The sequence below is a fragment of the Thunnus maccoyii genome, chromosome 12, assembly GCF_910596095.1.
Source record: "Thunnus maccoyii chromosome 12, fThuMac1.1, whole genome shotgun sequence".
In the NCBI taxonomy this organism is placed as follows: Eukaryota; Metazoa; Chordata; class Actinopteri; order Scombriformes; family Scombridae; genus Thunnus; species Thunnus maccoyii.
The window spans coordinates 24,381,775-24,400,731 of NC_056544.1; the positions used below are offsets into that span (position 1 = coordinate 24,381,775).

The 18,957-nt window shown below is 39.0% G+C and overlaps 2 protein-coding genes across 4 annotated transcripts in view; one reads left to right on the forward strand and one right to left on the reverse strand.

Moving 5' to 3' along the window:
- Window positions 1-295: 295 nt before the first annotated feature.
- Window positions 296-4,008, reverse strand: LOC121908175 (zinc finger protein 853). The gene is made up of 2 exons (XM_042427978.1): window positions 3,495-4,008; window positions 296-2,435 (listed from the first exon to the last, which is right to left on the reverse strand). The coding sequence occupies exons 1-2, from the start codon at window positions 3,775-3,777 to the stop codon at window positions 1,528-1,530; spliced, it is 1,191 nt and encodes a 396-aa protein (XP_042283912.1). The 5' UTR covers window positions 3,778-4,008; the 3' UTR covers window positions 296-1,527.
- A 3,557-nt stretch (window positions 4,009-7,565) lies between these two features.
- Window positions 7,566-18,957, forward strand: part of tesk2 (testis associated actin remodelling kinase 2) — a 33,135-nt gene continuing 21,743 nt past the window's right edge. For 2 of the 3 annotated variants that reach the window (XM_042427967.1, XM_042427969.1), the window contains exons 1-3: window positions 7,566-7,989; window positions 12,628-13,088; window positions 14,233-14,352. In XM_042427967.1, coding sequence (XP_042283901.1) covers window positions 12,966-13,088; window positions 14,233-14,352 — 243 coding nt within the window. In that variant the 5' untranslated portion in view covers window positions 7,566-7,989; window positions 12,628-12,965. The remainder of the gene's footprint in view (window positions 7,990-12,627; window positions 13,089-14,232; window positions 14,353-18,957) is intronic. The other variant, XM_042427968.1, reaches the window with a different exon arrangement.

Sequence of the window (18,957 nt, forward strand, 5' to 3'; positions counted from 1 at the left end):
TCGGACTATAGTGATTTCCTCATTTGTATTTCACATCTTCATTAGGTCTGTAGTGACTGAAATAATTGACACTGTGGATACAAAAGTCAAAAAAAGACTTAGTTGTACTTTCTGTATTGAGGGAATATATCTGCATTTTAGGAAATGCACTTATTTGATTTATTGCAAAGAGTTAGATGAGAAGATAAATACTATCTGTTAAATATAAACATTCAGTACAGCTAGGAGACAGTTAGCTTAGCTTAGCATAAACACTGGAAGCAGGCGCTCTGTACAAAGGTTAAAAAAACTTTACTAGCATGTCTAAAGCTCACTTATTAACACGTTATATCCTGTTTGTTTCATCCCTACAAAAACTGAAATATTAATATGTTGAGTTGTTTTACAAGATTAGATTATTATTAACAGGATATAATGTGTTAATTGGTGAGCTTTAGAAATGCTAGTAGGCGGATTTGTTAACCTTTGGAAAGAGCCAGGCTAGCTGTTTCCATTCTGTCGCTAAGCTAAGCTAAGCTAACCGTCTCCTGGTTGTAGATTCATGTGTAGTGTAAAGAGTGTTTTCCATCTTCTCATCTCACTCTGTGCAAGAAAGTGTTTAAGACAGTGCTTCTCCACTCAGACTGGACAGTTGAGATGGAAGTGAATCAGGCTGTAGGGGACCTTAGGCTAATCTAACATAACCTACAAGAAGATCTTCATCTCCCAGCATGCCTTGGAGGGGGCTCTGGATGAAGAATAAAGACACATGTTCAAGAAGTATCGTCTAATCAGGGGATCCTGTCAGACCTGTAAACATCTAAACAGCAAATGCTAAGATGAGAAGAGTCAGTGCTTCCTTTCTTGCTTTCCTGTCTTTCTTAGTCTAAAGTAAACACGACTGTTCTTTGCAAAAAGTCACAATTTACATTAGAAAAATGTACTTGTGACCAAACTTGTTCCAACAGTTTTATGAAAACAACACACGTGGATTCAGTATCTTTCTCTAAGTGCTGCGGTTGTGTTTTCGTAACGATTTCTCCTTGATAATCTCTCCTTTAGGAGAAAGAAAATTGGTTAGAAGATTAATTTTTTGAGTCTGTTTAGATGCAGACCTGCATCGACTGACTAATGTAACAATGAATGATGAATGTGCAGAAAATAACGTAACATAGGTAACGCTCAGGGATATCAGAAGGGTCTGCAGTGATGATCTCTCCAACACATCAACCTGCCAAATATTAAATAACAAATTTTGAGTAACAACATTTAGAAGTCAATATTCAGCTGTGTTGCTGAGGCTGGATATCCCTACACGTTTTTTATAAATCTCTTAAATTACTGGATTAACAAACAGTTTAAAATCCAATCTATGTCAAAGTTATGATTTATCAAAAAAAAAAAACAAAAACGGGAGTACACAGTAAAATCAGTCTGCTACATTACTTTTCAGTAATACTGAAGTACAAAAGTAATTTGTTAATTCGTCTAAACATAAATGCCACAGAACTATTCCTAGCATTCCTCTTTCTTTAAAAATCTCATGAATCAAACTGAGTTTTGGGCTAAAACCTCTTTGTGAGTCCGCTGGTGAGTGCGAAGGTTACTCCTCTGAGAAAAACTCTTGCCGCACGTATCGCACGTGTACGGTTTCTCTCCCGTGTGAATCCGCTGGTGAATCTCCAGATGGCTGACGCGATCGAAGCTTTTGCCGCAGAACGGGCAAATGAACCACTTCTCCTTTATGCGACGACTTGCTATAGTTTTATGCAACTCCGGGTCGTTTAAGAGAAAGAATCTGTTGTCCGGGTTGAAAGTGGACATGTTTTTAGTCTGTGGTTGTTTCTCTGAGAGGAATCTGATGGACACCCCTCTCTCTGGGTGATTTATTGCTTCTATAGGTTGACTTGGCTGAGCTTGGCTGAAAGTCACAGGAGCCCTCGGTTTACTTGACGCACCTTGACCGTTATCCCTCATGAACCTGTCAGAGTACGCCGTCTCCGCTGAATTATCTAGAATGTCCAAAGCGTTTTGAATGAGCAGGATTTCTGAGTCCAGGTTTTGCGACAACTGCTTCGGTTCAAAAAAGCAGTCCGAGTCGTCGGCGGTGTCGCTGTCTCCCACTGAAACAGACGACCACTGCTGGCTCTCTTGTTCCTCCGCAGCTTCGGCGGGTTGGTGGTTCAGCTCCATGTCGTGTTGACCGGCTCCATCGGTAACGCTGTGTTCACAGTCCATTATCTGCTCCACGATCTGAACGTCGTCCTCGTCCTCTAGCTTGACTATTAAATCCTCGTCGTCTCTGCTGTCGCTTTCACAGTAGTCGGACTTGAGCTGCTCACTCTGTTTCTCCTCTGACTGAGCGGGTGGAGACGTTCTGTGATTCGCTGACGTGTCCGTCTTCTCTCTGACGCTCTGCTCAGACGATAATGTCTGGACTGAATCTATAACGGGTCCTGAAATGACAGAGCAGGTTCATCTTTTTAACCTTTATTAAACCTTTTAAAAAAACGCGTTCTGATTGAAGTACCAGCAATTCAGGTAGTGACGACTGTTATTTACGAAGGCAGATTAACAGATGAATAGAATAACTGTATCAACACTAAATTACTACTATTACTCGTCACAGTTTAAGTTAAAAGGTCAATAATACCCAAAGCAGACAATAATATGAGTTTGACTCTACTGGAAGGATTTTGGAGGTTCTTTATGGTACATTTATAGTCGTGTCCTGGTGAATTACATTAGTGTACTACTGAAAATTAAATTAGTCAATTAACTGATCCACAGAAAATTGATCTGCAATTTTTTTTCAATCAAAAATGCCAAACATCTTCTGATTTAAGCCTCTCAGATGTGAGGATCTTTTGCTTTTCTTTGTCATATATGATAGTCAAGTGAATATCTTCAAGTTTTGGACTGTTGGTTGGAGAGTACAAGCAATTTGAAATTGTGATGGACATTTTTCACTATTTTCTGACATCTGATCAATTTGACAAATAATCGATTAATCAGGAGAAAATTGTCAGATTAATCAAAAATGAAAATGATTGTTAGTTGCAGCCCTGGTCTAGCGGTCTACAATATGTAACAAATCCTCACATTTAAGAAGATGAAACCAGAATATGTTTGACATTATTGCTTAAGAAATGAATTAAACGACTAATGGATTCTCAAAATCATTATTTTTTTTGTAAATGGACAAGATCTGCAACTAACGGTTATTTTCATCATTTATTAATATGTTTTTTATTTCCCAATTAATCGACTAATCATTCAGTCTATAAACATTCTGAAAACAGTGATTTTTTTTCCAAATTGCCTTGTTTGAAATACTCATGTGAAGTTCAAATAGCCAAAAAATGTACTTAAATAGAGTACAGTATTTGAGTAAATGTAGTTATTTTCCACCACTGGTTTTAGCTTTATAATGGATTGATCTAGTAATTGTTTCAGCTCTAGAATAAACCCCATTATTGGTTATTATTTATTAACTAATCAGCGGTTATCCTTACCATCACCGGTGGGCGGCAGCAGCCTGTTCTGCTGCTCTCTCCTGGAGGAAGACGGTGAGGACAGGTTTGAAGTCTGAACCTGAGTCAGGCCCGTCAGCTGCTCGTTTTCCAACAACATCAACTTTCTGTTCAGAGCTTCAATTTCGCTCTCCCTCCGGCGGAGCTCGGCCTGTACGAGAGCGAAGCCGTCCTCCCACAGTTTACTGATTTCTAACACGGCGGCTTTAGCTAGCATCTCCATGATCGAGGTTAACTTGGTCTGGAAAGCCACACAGTTGGCCATGTTTGTCCCCCGGATCAGCACCTCTGCCGGCTCTAGCGACGTGGCAGACTTGAAACTGACTTTATATGTGGGGCCGATCACACAAGAGTTGAGATCTCTCCGTTGTAGTTTACATTACAGTAGCTGTTTGAGACGAAAACATGGAAGTGTAATACAATAGTAACAGGAAACGCTGGTGACCACGTGACGGAAGATATACGGCGCTGATGTTGGGACAAAATGTATCAGTTAAACCCGAACACAACCTACAGCACTTAACCTGAATAACCTTAATAAATGGCTTTTAAAAATATATATATATTTAAGTAAGTTATCCTCAAACTTTTCCTCAAAATTTGCTGTTGGATAGAAGCAGATTGGATTTCCCAGCAACTCCCCGGGGGTCCCAGACCCTCAGGGGGCCCCAGAGACTCCAGGTTCAGGGTTTGGCAGTTATAATTACTTTGTGGTAATTTAATTTATGGCAAACATAATTTATTTGCCATTATAAGGCAACACTTGTGTTATTATTACCAGTGGTGGAAAGTAATTAAGTATATTTACTCAAGTACTGTCACCTACTTAAGTACAGTTTTGAGGTAGTTGTACTTTTACTTGAGTATTTCCATTTGGTGCTACTTTATACTTCCACTCTACTACATTTCAGTGGGAAATATTGTACTTTCTACTCCACTACATTTATCAGACAGCTTTAGTTACTTTTCAGATGAAGATTTGACACAATGGATAATATAACAAGCTTTTAAAATACAACAAATTGTTAAAGATGAAACCAGTGGTTTCCAACCTTTTTGGCTTTTGACGTCTTATAAAAAGCAGTGTGTAGTCGGGGTCACATTTCAGATGTCTATGAGTTGTTAACAGCTCCACCAAATAGTGATTTTTCCCTCTAAACTTCTCACATGGTTTCATTTCAGTAAATGTTCAAATGATCAAATATTTCACCAAAAATCAAAGATTAGAGAAAAAGTCCAAAAACTGAAAACAGATTTGTGTATCAGAACTTTGTTTTCTTTTCTTTCCTCTCCCATTAATCATCTCACAACCCCTCAGATTTATCTGCTGACCCTTTGGAGGGGCCCGACCCCTAGGTTGGGAACCGCTGGACTAAACTAGCTAACTGTATATAAAGTAGTTGAAACTAGCTCCACCTCCAGCAGCTACAACAGTAACATGCTGCTCTAACACTGATGCTTCAGTATTAATAATCTAATGATGTCATATATAATAATATATCAGTCAGAGGGACCAAACCACTACTTTTACTGCAATACTTTAACTACATCAAGCTGATAATACTTATGTTCTTTTACTGAAGTAGGATTTTTCATGCAGGGCTTTTACTTGTCATGGATTATTTTTACTTTGCGGTATTGTTACTTTTACTTAAGTAAAGGATCTGAATACTTCTTCCACCACTGGTTATTACCCAATCTAGAAGCCCCATCGAGTTAAGATCTAGTTTTAGGGCTTAATATCATCTCATATTGTACTTACATGGTGCATTTTACTAAATAAATATGTACATAATTAAGTTATCATAACAAATTCAAGAAACTGGGGTGTGACAGGGGCCCTCATTAGCTAGTTTTCCCCCTGTGCTTCCACCGACAGTGACCGACTGTCAGGCCCCCTATTGAACTCACTACCCACCCACCACTCACCCTACGTGCAGCATGCACACACCACATTTTAATAGGCACTTTCCATCTGCAGCCCCTGGACTGGTAGAGACAAGCACAGCATTGGAATGCAAATTTATAAGACTAAAAACAAATTTGAAATTCCAAAAACCTGATGGCAAACTGTGAATTTGGGGCTTTTGGAGCCCCTTGGGATCTGAGAGCTAAGTTGGTAGTCCAGGCTTTCCACCAGGTATCATTAGATGTGTTCCTTTCTTAAATAGACTTTAAATTGCAAAAACTCTGTCTGGCAAATAAGCAGGCCTATAAAGCCATAACAAAGAAAGTCCATTGGTAAAAAAGTCTCATAAATAAATCTTATTCTGTGAGAAATTATCATGACTTTGACATAATAATTTACACGAATGCTTATGAATGGTGGACTTTGTTTTAATAAGTTGTGGAAATAGGCTTCCATAATATGGAAGAGATAAAATAAGTGGAAACAAATGTGACTCGACCTCACCCAGCAGTGTTGATAATTGTCATGTGATGCTTAATAGTCTGATCCTGTTTGTTTCTCTGACACCAGGACACACAGAACGACATTGTGTCTCTATCGATGATTGAATCCTTCATGGACACATTTTAAAAAACCGCCTGTACATGCACCAAATTTATATTTAAAGGAAACCAAGAGCACCCTTGCGTGGCAGTTTCCTGCTGTTTGAGTGTGATGTACTGTATGTAGCAGTGCTTTCTTGTTTTGTCCACTAGATGAGGCTCTATTTCCATGACAGCACATAAACCTGCCTTCTAGGAAAACTCCTAAAAATTAGACCTATTTTGTCTACAGTGCTGTAGTTTGTCAGTATAAAAAGTATTTAGCTAATTTACCAATTTGCATTTACAGACATTGTGTATCTGACTGTGAATATAACCACAAAAAAAGCATCTTAAGTCTGTAAAACATATTAATGAATGAAATAAATCACGGGATCATTGTATTTCCAACTGCAATACTCTTAAGTGGTCTCCATCTGTTAAAGTAATCTTTCCACGGAAAAAATAATGGGCCAATAAAACATAAATAAACAAAAAGACCTCAAGTTTTCTTTGTCATCTCCTGTTCCCAGTTTGTTGCACACTTGAAAGAGCTTTGGTAAGATGCAATAAAGTTGGAGTCCGACAAATGTGGCGGTGGCTGTGGTTGCATTTATTACTCAAACAGACTACTTTGCAGAAGGAGTTTATAAACAGGCAAGTTATTTTTTAAATTAATTTTAACCTTTATGAGTTACAGAATGTTAAAATTAAACCCACAAAAGATAACATTCAGTATTTGAAAGACTTTATTATTCAATTCTACATCCTTATACACTGGTTTATTGGATTTTATGTTTACTTTTCCATGCATTTATTTCTGTCTGCTGTTTTAAGTTGTCTGCTCTCTTTATTTTCCTTCTTTGTTGGTGTATGCATTACCCCCCTCCGCAGCATGTAAATCACTTTCAACTTTATATGCAATGCAAATAAACTTCAAATAAAACAAAACAAACAGTCCGACAAAACCACACAGGACGTAGAACAACATAAAAGGCACAGGAATAGAATCATATATTTAAAAAACTAAACTAACTAACTAAGAAACGCAAAAGAAATAAGAAAACTGAAGACAATAAATAAGTAAATAAATAAAGATTACATGTTTAGATAGTAGATAGTAGTAAGGCACTTTTATGGCCTAAAAAATAATGCAGGAGACTTTTAATATCTGCAGGAAAGGCAGCAAAGTAGCTGGAGATTTAGAAAAAAATGCATTTGTTGATATTAAATTTAACCATCAAAATATAAAAATTGACAATATACTGAAAGGAACTGTTCTTTCTTTGTGTAGGAAAAAAAATTGCAATTACATCAATATAAAGTAAAAGTAAAAGGCTCATCAATGAAACTTAAAGTTCTTGCCAAAAGGTCTGTAATTTGTTATAGTGGAAGAAAAGATGAGAAAAACATTTTTTTCTTGTTTTATTCAGTTAATTTAGCTTGTATTAACTGTATTGACAGTTTGTAGTTAAACACATGCGCGCACAAATTTCTGGCCATTGATTGGTTGAATTAACTGTCAATCAAATGTGGGCGGAGCCAGTGGGAGTTACTCTGGTGAGAGCGGAGAGACGACGGAGCTGTCAAACAGCAACAGTCGTCTGAAATATTATCCCGGACAGTTGAAGTAGAAAACGTCGGGTTTTTTGCTCGTTTGCGGGAACAAGGATTACAGAGACAGACTTCGACTTTGCTTCGTGAATTCAGCTCTGGGGAATGTGGACATACTGAAACGTCGCGGCGAAAAAACTTCTTGTTTTGTGTGTGTGTGTGTGTTGGTGGATCTCAGGCTAATGTCTGTTAGCTCTTCTCTCAGCTCGAGTTTTGTTGACAAACTAGCCAGTCGGCTAGTCTCGGAGCTAGCTGCGTTACCAACTTTACTGTGTCGGGGCTTAGCTCGCCGTTTTCGATAAATGTTTCCCCTTGAAAGACATGGACTCCAGCTTGAACTGGTCTTGCAAACATCTTCATGAAATAAAAACAGGTAAGTCAGCTAAAGTTGAAATAAGGAGTGAAAGCTAATACTGACTCTTGCTGCTTTGGTTTGTTTACATTTTCTGTCTGGCGTTTACTAACACGTTACTAACACATTTGACATGTTTTTCGAGCTACTAATTATTTATCTAACTACCTCTACTTAGTATGACTTATACAAAGCTCTTTTGGCAGCATTGAGTCATTAGCTGTCTATGGTATCCAGATAATGGGCAGTTTTTTTCCACGGAGGCTGCCCCATGGACTTATTCATTACTTTAAACCCTTGAAGAATGACAGGTATGCAACGGCTCAAATATCATGGCAGTTTACCAATAGATTGTGGTCAGATATAAGAGGCTGCTATTGACTTGTTGAATGTGACCTTGCTCAAATACTTGACAAAGCTTGTTTTTTTAGTGGGGGTAAAAAGGAGGTAGAAAGGACAGTAAATTGCTCAAATGCAGACATGTGTTTTGAGAAGATTTTAATAACAGTAAGCAGGTTTAAGTCAGTAGATTTAGTTGTGAAATTGTAGTATGTCCAGGCCTGTAAGATTAGTGCGTGTTTTTTTTCCTTCTTTTGTGTTGCACATGTACACAGTCCACGAGCAAATGATTACCTCTCACACATATTCACACGCCCATTTAATACTTCTTGTTCCTCACACACAGACACACTAACGCTCTCTGTCACCCACCATTATAACATCACTTAACTTGTGATTTATCGCTGACATTTTCTATTAGTCTCTAATCCACTGGGACACAGCTGGATAGTTTTCAGGCCCCCAAACTACTGTTAAAACATTTGGCTTGAGGCTGCTTTGGAGATGTCCCATCTGTTTTGGAGTACCAACTGGCCACATTTTACAGACCAAAAAAAAAAAAAAAAAAGGCCGCCTTTTAAAATTCCACCCTTTTCTGTCCATAGTCTCCTTTTACTGTGGTGTTTTAAATGCATGGTCGTAGGATTTGAAGGCAACAGGGTATAGTTTGGAAACAAATATAGTAATGAACACTGGTGGCTTGCCTGTTTTCTTCTTCTAATCACTTGCATCAAGAAGATTTGTAGCAGCATAGCTCATGGAAGGTTTCCATAGGTTTGGTTAGGGTTGTTTTCACTGTAATTGGGCTGTATGCTGATCAGAAATGATGCTGCTGATGTCTGCTTATCATGTTGGCAGTAGACGTGGGAGTACAATTCTCTCTCTCAGCCTACACTTTAAGCCTGGAAGTATAACCTGAACGTAGGCTGATTTCACTCACCCACGCTGAACTGCAGAATGACACAGGACCAACTTTTTTTTTTAGAATATAATTTGCATGACTGAAATGCTAGTAAGTGTGGGAAGTCTGTGTTTAGTCAGTATTCGCTGCCTTGACCACTGATGTGGGTGTGTGGATACAGAAGCTCTTCTCTGTTGCTGCTAGCTGTTTTGAGTCAAGGGTGAGTTTTATATTTTACTCGCTGACCTATTCTCGTCTACCAAGATAGAACGACATTGATTAAAAGTGTGTGTCTGTTCTTGCTCTTGGATGGGAAAGCTACTGAAATAGGATAGGAAAGCTTAGGTCTGGTACTTGTGGCTTGCATTTTTCTTGGCACAGAGACTTTTCTTTTTTTTTTTTTTTTTTCTCTCTGTGGTATCGTTTCAACAAGGCAGAAAATGAGGTGTCATTGGAGAGAAAAGAGAAAGAGGTGGATGAAAAGCCTTTTAAGGATGTGGCCAGGACAGAGAATGACATCAGAAGTAGTCCAGTAGGTCTACAGTAATTCTCTAAGAGTCCAGTGTCTGTGATGTAATGCTAATGGACCACGGCAGAATCTGGCCGTGTCATCTCGATACTTATTTTAGGATTTTAGACCTCATCTGGGTCTAAAATTGACTTCTGTGTTTCTTCTGTGGGTTAATAAAGGCCTCTTCTGTATATTAATTTGAAATCTCCATCTTTGTTACTTTTTATATTGTTTGACTGAACTGTTTGCATTATGCTTTATGTACACATACATTGTAAAATTCTGATTACACCTGGCAAATATGGCTGCAATATATTCAATCTGTTTGTGACGACAGATCAAAGTACTTCATGTTAGACTTTGCATCCTTGATATACGATAGCGTAAACTCTGTGACTTTATTTTATGATATACATTAACTCATTGTGTGTGAGTACTTAAAGGAATAGTTCACCCAGAAATGAAACTTTAATCTTTGTTCTTTTTATCATGACATCTGCAAAAATTTGTATTTTCATGTTACACAGTAAGTTTGTTTGTGCAACTCTGTGTCAGCCTTCTCTAAAACAACTGAAGTGGATCAAAATTGGGCTGCAATTTAAGTGAAAATGCCCATCGCAATCTCCTAAAGCCCAAGGTGGTGTCTTCAAATATCTTGTTTTGTCCAACCAACAATCCCAACTTCAAACATATTCAATGTACAATGATGTATAACTCCTTCTCCTCCTGAAAATCCTTACAATTAAGAGTCTGGAACTAGATAATGAATAGCATTTTCCCCTTAAAAATGGCTTTGAACTCGTGAGACACTAAGATGGTGCTGCTGTTGGATTTATTTGGATATCTGTGGGCTAAAAAACTGTCATCATAGAATAACCCCCAAGCAGAGATCAACAGTAATGGTTGCTTAGTTTCCCCAAGCAACCAAACTGGACCACTGTAAATCATTTTGTTTGACGTGGTTGCCTCTGTTGGTAACCACTGTTGCTGTGTGTGTAGAATCTTCTGTCTACAACAAGGAGAGTGCAGGCGTCGCATTGATTTACTCCGTTGGAGATGGCAAAACTAAAATTAAGTGTGAAGTAAGGCTGAGCAATAAAGATAACATTTTCTATCACATATATTTTTTTTACATTTTTACATTGTTATTGCTGTATACATCATGATATCATTATCTGAAAATTCATTTGAGAAGTACTTTGCGACCAGCTGGACATCAGGATCTTAAGAGCGTTATTTTGTTTAGACTCATTCCTCTCAATGGAAGGCTGCTTCATCCATTATTGTATTCAACAATTATGTATAAGATGTCCAGTTTCAGATTTATTAAGGCTTCTGACGCATTCTGCCCCAAAACACGTGCAGTATTTATCAAACAGGCGACCCAGATGTGTTTGCAGTGTCCATCTCTGTCCTTTTTGCATGATCATTAAAAGAGGATTGCGCAAATAATAAAAGATATTTTAACACAGTTTGATTATGTATTCCTCTGGATTAACTAAGGTCACGCAATTTGTGATGGTCAGTTTTGCGTGTGAAATTCTCTGCGTCTAAGACTGAGGCATGAACACAGATGGGATTTCCAAGAGCCACAAGAAAGGTTGTAGTAGAGAAAAGAAACGTGCATTACATTTAGACTTGTATGTCACTAAAAATGGATTATTAGAAAGAAAAATTAAGCAACAAGGCCATTATTAATGAGCATTATGTCTGATTACTGTAACACAAATTGTGTGTGTGTTCATCAAACTTGCTCAATGAACTGTTCAATCACTACAGGCTACAACTACACTTGTCTTTCTTATGTTGAGAAAGTTAAATGTCCACTCTGAGTTATCTTCACTCCACCTCCTCCCTGTCTCCAATATTTTGTGCCTCCTAATGTATTTATAATTAGATAGATGCTAAAGAGTAACATATTGATTTACAGTTTTTTTTGTCAGTAGGTGGAGTTGAACCACAGTCAAAGTAAATGTTCTGTAATCAAGATCACTATGTTACTATGTCTTTTCTGGGCTCGGTGATCTCATATCCCTCCTTCCCTCGCATCGTCCGAGGGGTGAGTTGTGTGCAGGGTGTGCAGTCCAGGAGCTGACTCCATAATGAGCTGCTATCTTAGTAAACCAGGTGCTGAATATGTGCAGATTGCAAAGTTGTGCTGTAAAAACCACAGCACAACTTTGCACAACAGTTTTTTTTTTTTCTTAGTAAATCTGGGCCTCAGTCTTCAGTCTCAAGTAAAAACATAAGCTTTTCACAAATGCCTTCAAAGGGAAAAATAACTGAAGGGGAGTTTTTTTGTTCCCGTCTCAGTTAGAAGGAATGTGTTTTTCAATATAGTTTTACTCCACTTTTCTTTTAAAGTACTCGGAGGAAAGATTTATAACTAGATTCAACATGTTTTATCAACAAAAGAAATCTCTGTCTGGCATAAAGTATTCTTGAAAGTTCTTGAAAATTTGAAAGCTACATTGTTTATGAGTGTAAAAAAGACCTTCAGCCCAGACTTCCTTCCCTGTCCCCTTTGTACCAAGCTGATTTTGTTTTGGATGGCAGAAAGGTTCAGGACCTGAGCTATTCCTTGGCTAATCTCCCATAATTGGACAATTGGTCCTTATTACAGCCATTACATTTGGGCCTGTTGAGCAATAGTGGCTTGTCTCATCCATCACAAGGAAAAACCCCAGTTTACAGCTACAGCTGCTATTGAACAGCCAAATCTTTCAAGAAAGACAGAATAGCATGTCAGCTTTTGTTTTTTTCTGGAAAGGGTTCCTGTGATCATATTGTATTATGCTTCCCCTCCATCCTTTGGGACAGTAGGATTCACAAATAAATGGTATTGTGTGTGTCCTTGGTAGTCACTGAAATGCCCCTATATTTATTTTTTTCTCTTTACTTTCTCCAGGTCTCCGAGGGCTTACTATACATCAGTTAAACATGTGAAATCCCCCCCCCCTTCCATCCTGGTGGACTCCCCAGTTACGAGCAGTGAGGAGGAACAGGACTACAGGAAAAACGTCTTGTATCCAGCCAGTGTTTGTCATCGGGGGCTGCCCTAAACAAAAATTTTAAACTGAAGTCTATGTGCGTGACATATTTTCTCCCAGGACACAAACTGAGCAAATTCTGTGCTGCGGTGGATCCCTCGGCACCATTAAAACAATCTAGTGCTCTTGTCATGTGGGTACATTACAGAAAAAGGCCCATATTACCCTCACTGGTATCACTGTCTTTCACATCACCATGGACCGGAACAAACGCAACTCCATCGCTGGGTTCCCTAGACGACCTGACCGTCTCAATGAGGACAGAGATGGTATTGTAGGGGTCGGGGTCTGCGATATGGGCATGAACCCGCCTTCACAGGTCAGTCTTTGTTTTTTACTTATCAGTTAGATGCATTTCACAAGTGCAGTCAGTGTATATGGTACATTACACAGGGTTCTTTTGCATTGACATTTACATCTGGCAGATTTTATCCAACGCGATTTACAAGTGAGGCAGGACAACCAAACATTAGAGGACAGTAATTTAAAAGAGCCGTGGTACAAATTCTCAAGTAGCTGACTAGGTGGAAGTATAATGAGAAAGAGCGCTAGAGGGAAGGTTGTTTTTTAAAAAAAAATGTATTTTTTTTTTTAATTGAATTAAGAAACAACTGGAAGTCGACAAGTGCATAAAAATGACCATAAACAGCAAAATTAAGCTAAGATTAGAGATGGTTGGGAATATTATTCATGTCCATCCATCAATCTTTTCACCGAAATTCTTTTTCCATCTGTGATTTTGGCTTTCTTTGCAAATTACAGGATAAATAAGCATCTCCATAAAACAGTAATCGTTCAATAAATGCAAATACTGTTGATTGATTTATCTGAAATTCTGTTTTGGTATAAACACACAAGCACTAGTGTCCTTGCTGGATTTTGGTTGTTGAGGAGTCTGTGGTTGCCTAGTGACACAACTCTAATCGTACTCTAAATAAAGTCTTTAGGTGTAGTTTCTAGTCTGTTAGTCCTTGTTCCGCTTATAGACACCATTATCTCAAATATCTGAATTGCTTGTTTGATCAATATGTCTTGAGTTTTCCTGCACAAACGAGCAAGTTATTAACCTGACGTACCAGAGGGTTTGCTACACAGAACCATCCGAGAAGTCGTCCTTGTCAACTGTCTGTAAAAGGGCAGGAACTTAAAAAAAAAAATACTCGGCAGGTGATTGGGTGAACCATCTGTCTATCACCGTCTCACCTTGCGAGGCAGCTGGATTCACGAGATCACGTGAGAATCCACATAGGACACTGATTGGTCTGAACCACCGGTGGTTCGGACACAAGCGCGTAACTCGAAGCCTGATGAGATGGATTCTCGCGCGATCTTTTGATGTCATGATCTTGCAAATCCAGCTGCCTCGCAAGATAAGCAAGTTATAGCGACGGTCCTATAGCATTCCCATCAGGTAAATACTGCATCGTGACCTGTTGATACCAGTCTGCTCCTGTCTTCTCCAGGTGGGCAGGGTGTGGCCATCATCCTACAGAGCCCTCATCAGTGCCTTCTCTTGTCTTACACGCCTTGATGACTTCACCTGTGAGTGGATTGGCTCTGGATTCTTCTCTGATGTCTACAAGGTGGGTAGAGATCAGTTGTTATTTCTTTTCTTATGCACCCTCATCAGTTTTATCTCCTATCTTTTCTGGGGTTTTTTTTTTGCTACCCTACTTGACTTCATTTTCTGCCCATTTCCATCCCCTTGTTTTATTCCTGTGACCTCTCATTTTCTCCTCAGGCGTCCTCCCTTCCATCCATCTAACGTGCTTTATAATAGATTAGATGTTTATCAAGTCACACACACACACACACACACACATGACCACAGAATTTATTTTCCCTGATGCGTGACAAAAGTCATTCTGGTATACTGTGCCTTCTGTACAGTGGTTAGGAATTTGAATATCATAGAAATGAAAGGGAACTTGAAAAGTATGGCCTTGAAAAGTAAACGCCATTCATAAATAATGAAATGATGAAACTCAGTCACTTTTCATTTGATTCGATCTCATCAAGTTGGTGAGCATGGTGGGTCAAAGACTGGGTCATAGATGGCATCTTGATCTTCGCTTGCTACTCTTCCCCTGACATTTTGAGGTCAAGTTAGACCACAATCACTTCAAAGACATCACTTAAATACGAGCTTGTTAACCCTGTTACTTCATCCCCTCCCCCTTCTCCAGGCATGTGGATGGGAGTCACACAAGCACACTTAGGATTATGAGTTTGGCTTTGAAAAATGAACGCTTCTTTATCAAACATCCATCAGCGGGGAAATTAAATTTCTTTGATCTGTTCTTTTTAGTGTTATTATCAAGACACCATGACAGTGTTGAGGTTTGGCACGGCCCATGTGGTTTAGATAAGCAGTGTGAAAATAAAATAGCCATGGCCTTGATAGACTGATAGCAGTTCATTTTTAAGTTGGTTCAATGCAACTGCTGTATAGAAAGTTACATGCTTTTCTGAGCATTAATCAGAGCTTTTGTGTGCATGTAAGATAGATCTCTTGTTTTTGTATTGTGTGTAAAGGGTTCACACACAGAATAAAGTTGACATGTATGGGGGAAGGGTTGTCTATGATCTCCGACCGAAGGGAAATGATGCCTGATTAACTAACACGTTGGCCTCGAATGACATTAAGCTCAACTTCATTTCCTATTTTTGTTGTGTCATATTGCAGTACAGTGTACAGGAGCCTCTATTGTTCTGGTACCATGAATCTGCCTACAATGGTGTGCCATCCGTTGCATGTATAATTGATAACTCCTGTTAGATTCGTGAACTGGCGTGACATTTATTTTCCATTGTGTCTCACTGTCAGGCTATAACTCAGAGTTGGGTCGATGGATGATAGTGTTATTGATGGTGTCTGACAGCTATCCGTGATGTTGGATTGCGATGCGCATGAGGTTGGGGATGACCTAAGCCGCTCTGCAAGATATGTACTGGAGCTAATCAAGGGATATTTTAATTGAGCTTATATTTATTATTTATATTGTTTTAACCCGTTGTGCTCCAGATGTGCCAGCTAAAAAACACCCCATTGTGGGCTGTGTAAACACTGGAGCTGGCACATGAAAAAAATAAAAATCCAGCAACAATTTCAATTAATGATATCCACATTTAAATCATGTGTCAGTGATTGAAACAAGTATTCCTTTTTTTTTGGTTAAAAAGTGGTCAACAGTTGCTTCGGTGCTGCTGCTCTTTAATAAAATGCATTTGAACTTCAGTATGTTGTCCAAAAACATCTCCCACAACAGTTCTTCTCTCCATTGGATCTTTTTAATAACACACTATAGGACACACACACGATACAAAACACTTTAGTATACTGTACACAATAATAAAACATACCATTTATTGTTTGGAAAGGAAAGTAATGATGGAGGCTATAAGTCGTCTACCGTTAAACTGACTTTACTTTTGTTAATATAGGCCTTCTTAGAGCTATGTTTTTAATTACAATTACAATTTACAATTTAATTTAGCAGACGCCTTTATCCAAAGCGACGTACATCTGAGACTGATACAACACAAGCAGGGATCTAGTCAGGAGACAACAACACGAGCAAGTGCCATAAAGCTTAAGTTTGAGTCCAATAGGACGTAGGTGCCAACAGGCGGTGCAGCTTTGTGCAGCTTTATTATTTTGGACAATGTAGGTTAAGTATTAGATTGGGATTGTCTTGTTTCTCTGTCAGTCTAAATCTAAAATGGACTACCTCAGTATTTCTTTTGACCTTTGAGCCAAATTGGGTTTTAATTGAGCGAATCTGCAAACGTCCAACTTCCAACACTTCTCTCCTATCATCGTGTAGTTACCACCTCACCCTCTTGGGAAATACCTGTCAATGCTTTTTTTAACAAGAGAGAAAGGAATCCATGGGTAGAAAGAGAGAGAGAGGAAAATGGATACGAAGACGAGGAAATTGGACCGGACTGATGAAAGGGTTGAAGTTGAGGAGAATGACAGACGGAGACAGGAACGAAAAGACGATGAAATTAATGGTGATAGAGGTTGAGGCATAGAAGAGGAGGAACCAGAGGGGGGAAAAAAAAAACTTCAGATGGTGGAGAGTTGTGGTGGCAAGAATAATGAACGGGATGAAAGATGGGGGTTGAGAGGAGGTTTTTGGAGTTTATGGAGTACAAGGGATGGGGGCAGAAAAGGGTTGCGGACGAGATGAAGAGGAGTTCTGTAGAAGAAGGTGATTTAGAGGTTCGCTAGAGTTTGGGTTAGGGGGAGGAGGACAGAGGGGAGAAAGGGTTTAGAGGAGAAGGAGAAGTGGGGGTTATGTTTTCCAGTAATGTGCAGTAGTTGAAGAGAGGAGATAGCATAGAGCAGAAAGGCGGGGGGGATGAGAAGAGGAAAAAAGGTAGAAGAGAAAGATGTGTGTAAGAAGAGCTCGGGGTTGACTGCTGGGGAATATGAGGATTGGGGATGACGGTTTGTTGGAGGCCACAGCGAGGAGGAGAAAGAGGGGGATCGGGAATAAATGCAGATGGGGGGATGTGAAGAGTGAGGAATAGGGGGGTCGGAGGAGGATGGATGGATGTGGGGGAGGAGGCCTTCAGGGGAGTGGCCATCTGTTGTCTCTGCTGTCCTGCGGTGGAGACTGTCGGCTATTATAGCCAGGCCCCTCGCTTTGAACTTGAACAGAGCGATTTTCTGTGTGCGTATGTATAAGAGGGAGAGAGAAGCATACACAGAAAACTCCCACAATCTGACTCAAAACTCCTTTATGATTTTCCTACTTTACGTAGATAATGGCGACAATTCAGACTCCTTAAATGATGTTTTCATACACCAACATTGCACTATAGCAACAGCATTGACCAGCATTATATATTATTGACTTTCATTGTTAATACCTCCTGTGTAATCCATATTGTCTTTGTCCCATCCGTCAATTCTCATTCTTGCTGTAAGTGATACTGTCCGTTGTGCCACCAGTGCAACGTGGCCGTGATGATGGAAGAAACTCAAAGAGCCATTGTGACAAGATGACATAAAGCTGCCCACTGTTGTACTTAATATGACTGACAGTCTGTTTGGTACCATATTTTCCATTTTGTACCATCCAAAATTATGTTGCATCACTTCTGCCAAGTATTATATCTTGTCTTGAATCATATATTATCACAGCAACATCTTGTTTTAAGTCCCCATATTTAGTATTTACAAGCAATACATTAACATTTAATGAATGGTTTATACCACATTATAATATAGTTGTAAGAAGCTATAAGGACATTTTACAGTTTTTATTAATGTACAGTGTTTGTCAACTTCTTCTATGAGGACATATGTTATATTATTACAACAGTTTTACTATATTATCAATCTGATCTATTTATCTGTATCTGTATAAGCTTCATAAAAGTTGAATTCATGGCAGAGCTGTTGTATTGAACTGCATTAGATTGCACAGATGTTTCTAATAAAGTGCTTGGTGAGTGTATATAAACCATTTATTAACTGTTTGTGCACAATATCTACTACAGTTGAAAATGGCCAAGATGTAGATTTATGGTGCCACGAGTACAGTAGCAAAAATGTGATAAAACTGTAGCCATTATACAAATATAATGGTGAACAGCTCAATTTTGCATGTGTGTATGATGCATCTGAATCATTTCCTGTATTTTATTTACTTGTCTGGAGCTCCTGATAATGTTCGAATAGACTCTTCGTCGCTGACTACCTACAGTATAGACACTGGCAGAATCAATTTAGCCTTGTCAAACCCCCTGAACTTTCCTCATGGTCTAAATATGTTCGCTGTGTTTCAGCGTCAGGAAACGAGGTAGCACGTTAAAGTTGTTATATCAGTCTGCAGCAGCTCAGTCATCTGATGTGGTGCCTTGTGGTTTGCAGATGTGCATACGTGTTCAGAAGAACTCAAGCTCTCGGTAATCAATATCTGTGCATTGTAGATTCTCTGAAACCTGTGGTGTGAAAACCTCAGATCATTTCAACTACGATTGTGAGGAAATAGGGGCTATTGTTTAGATGTGCAGGGTGGTTGTCGTTGTCCTAAATAGAACATTTACTGTGATAAAAAAACCATTTGTTTAGGTTTCAGAAGAGAGATTAAATGTGCTAAGTGCTCTTTTAGAGGCCTTTTCACCCTATGAAACATAACATTCTGGGGAAAGGTTTTGGACTGGAGGTATTT

Excerpts from the sequence above, each read along its gene's own strand:
- LOC121908175 (XM_042427978.1), bottom strand. The coding sequence starts at position 3,777 with ATGGCCAACTGTGTGGCTTTCCAGACCAAGTTAACCTCGATCATGGAG. Across the intron at positions 2,436-3,494 it reads GCTGCCGCCCACCGGTGATG|GACCCGTTATAGATTCAGTC; the intron begins GTAAGGATAACC and ends CTGTCATTTCAG.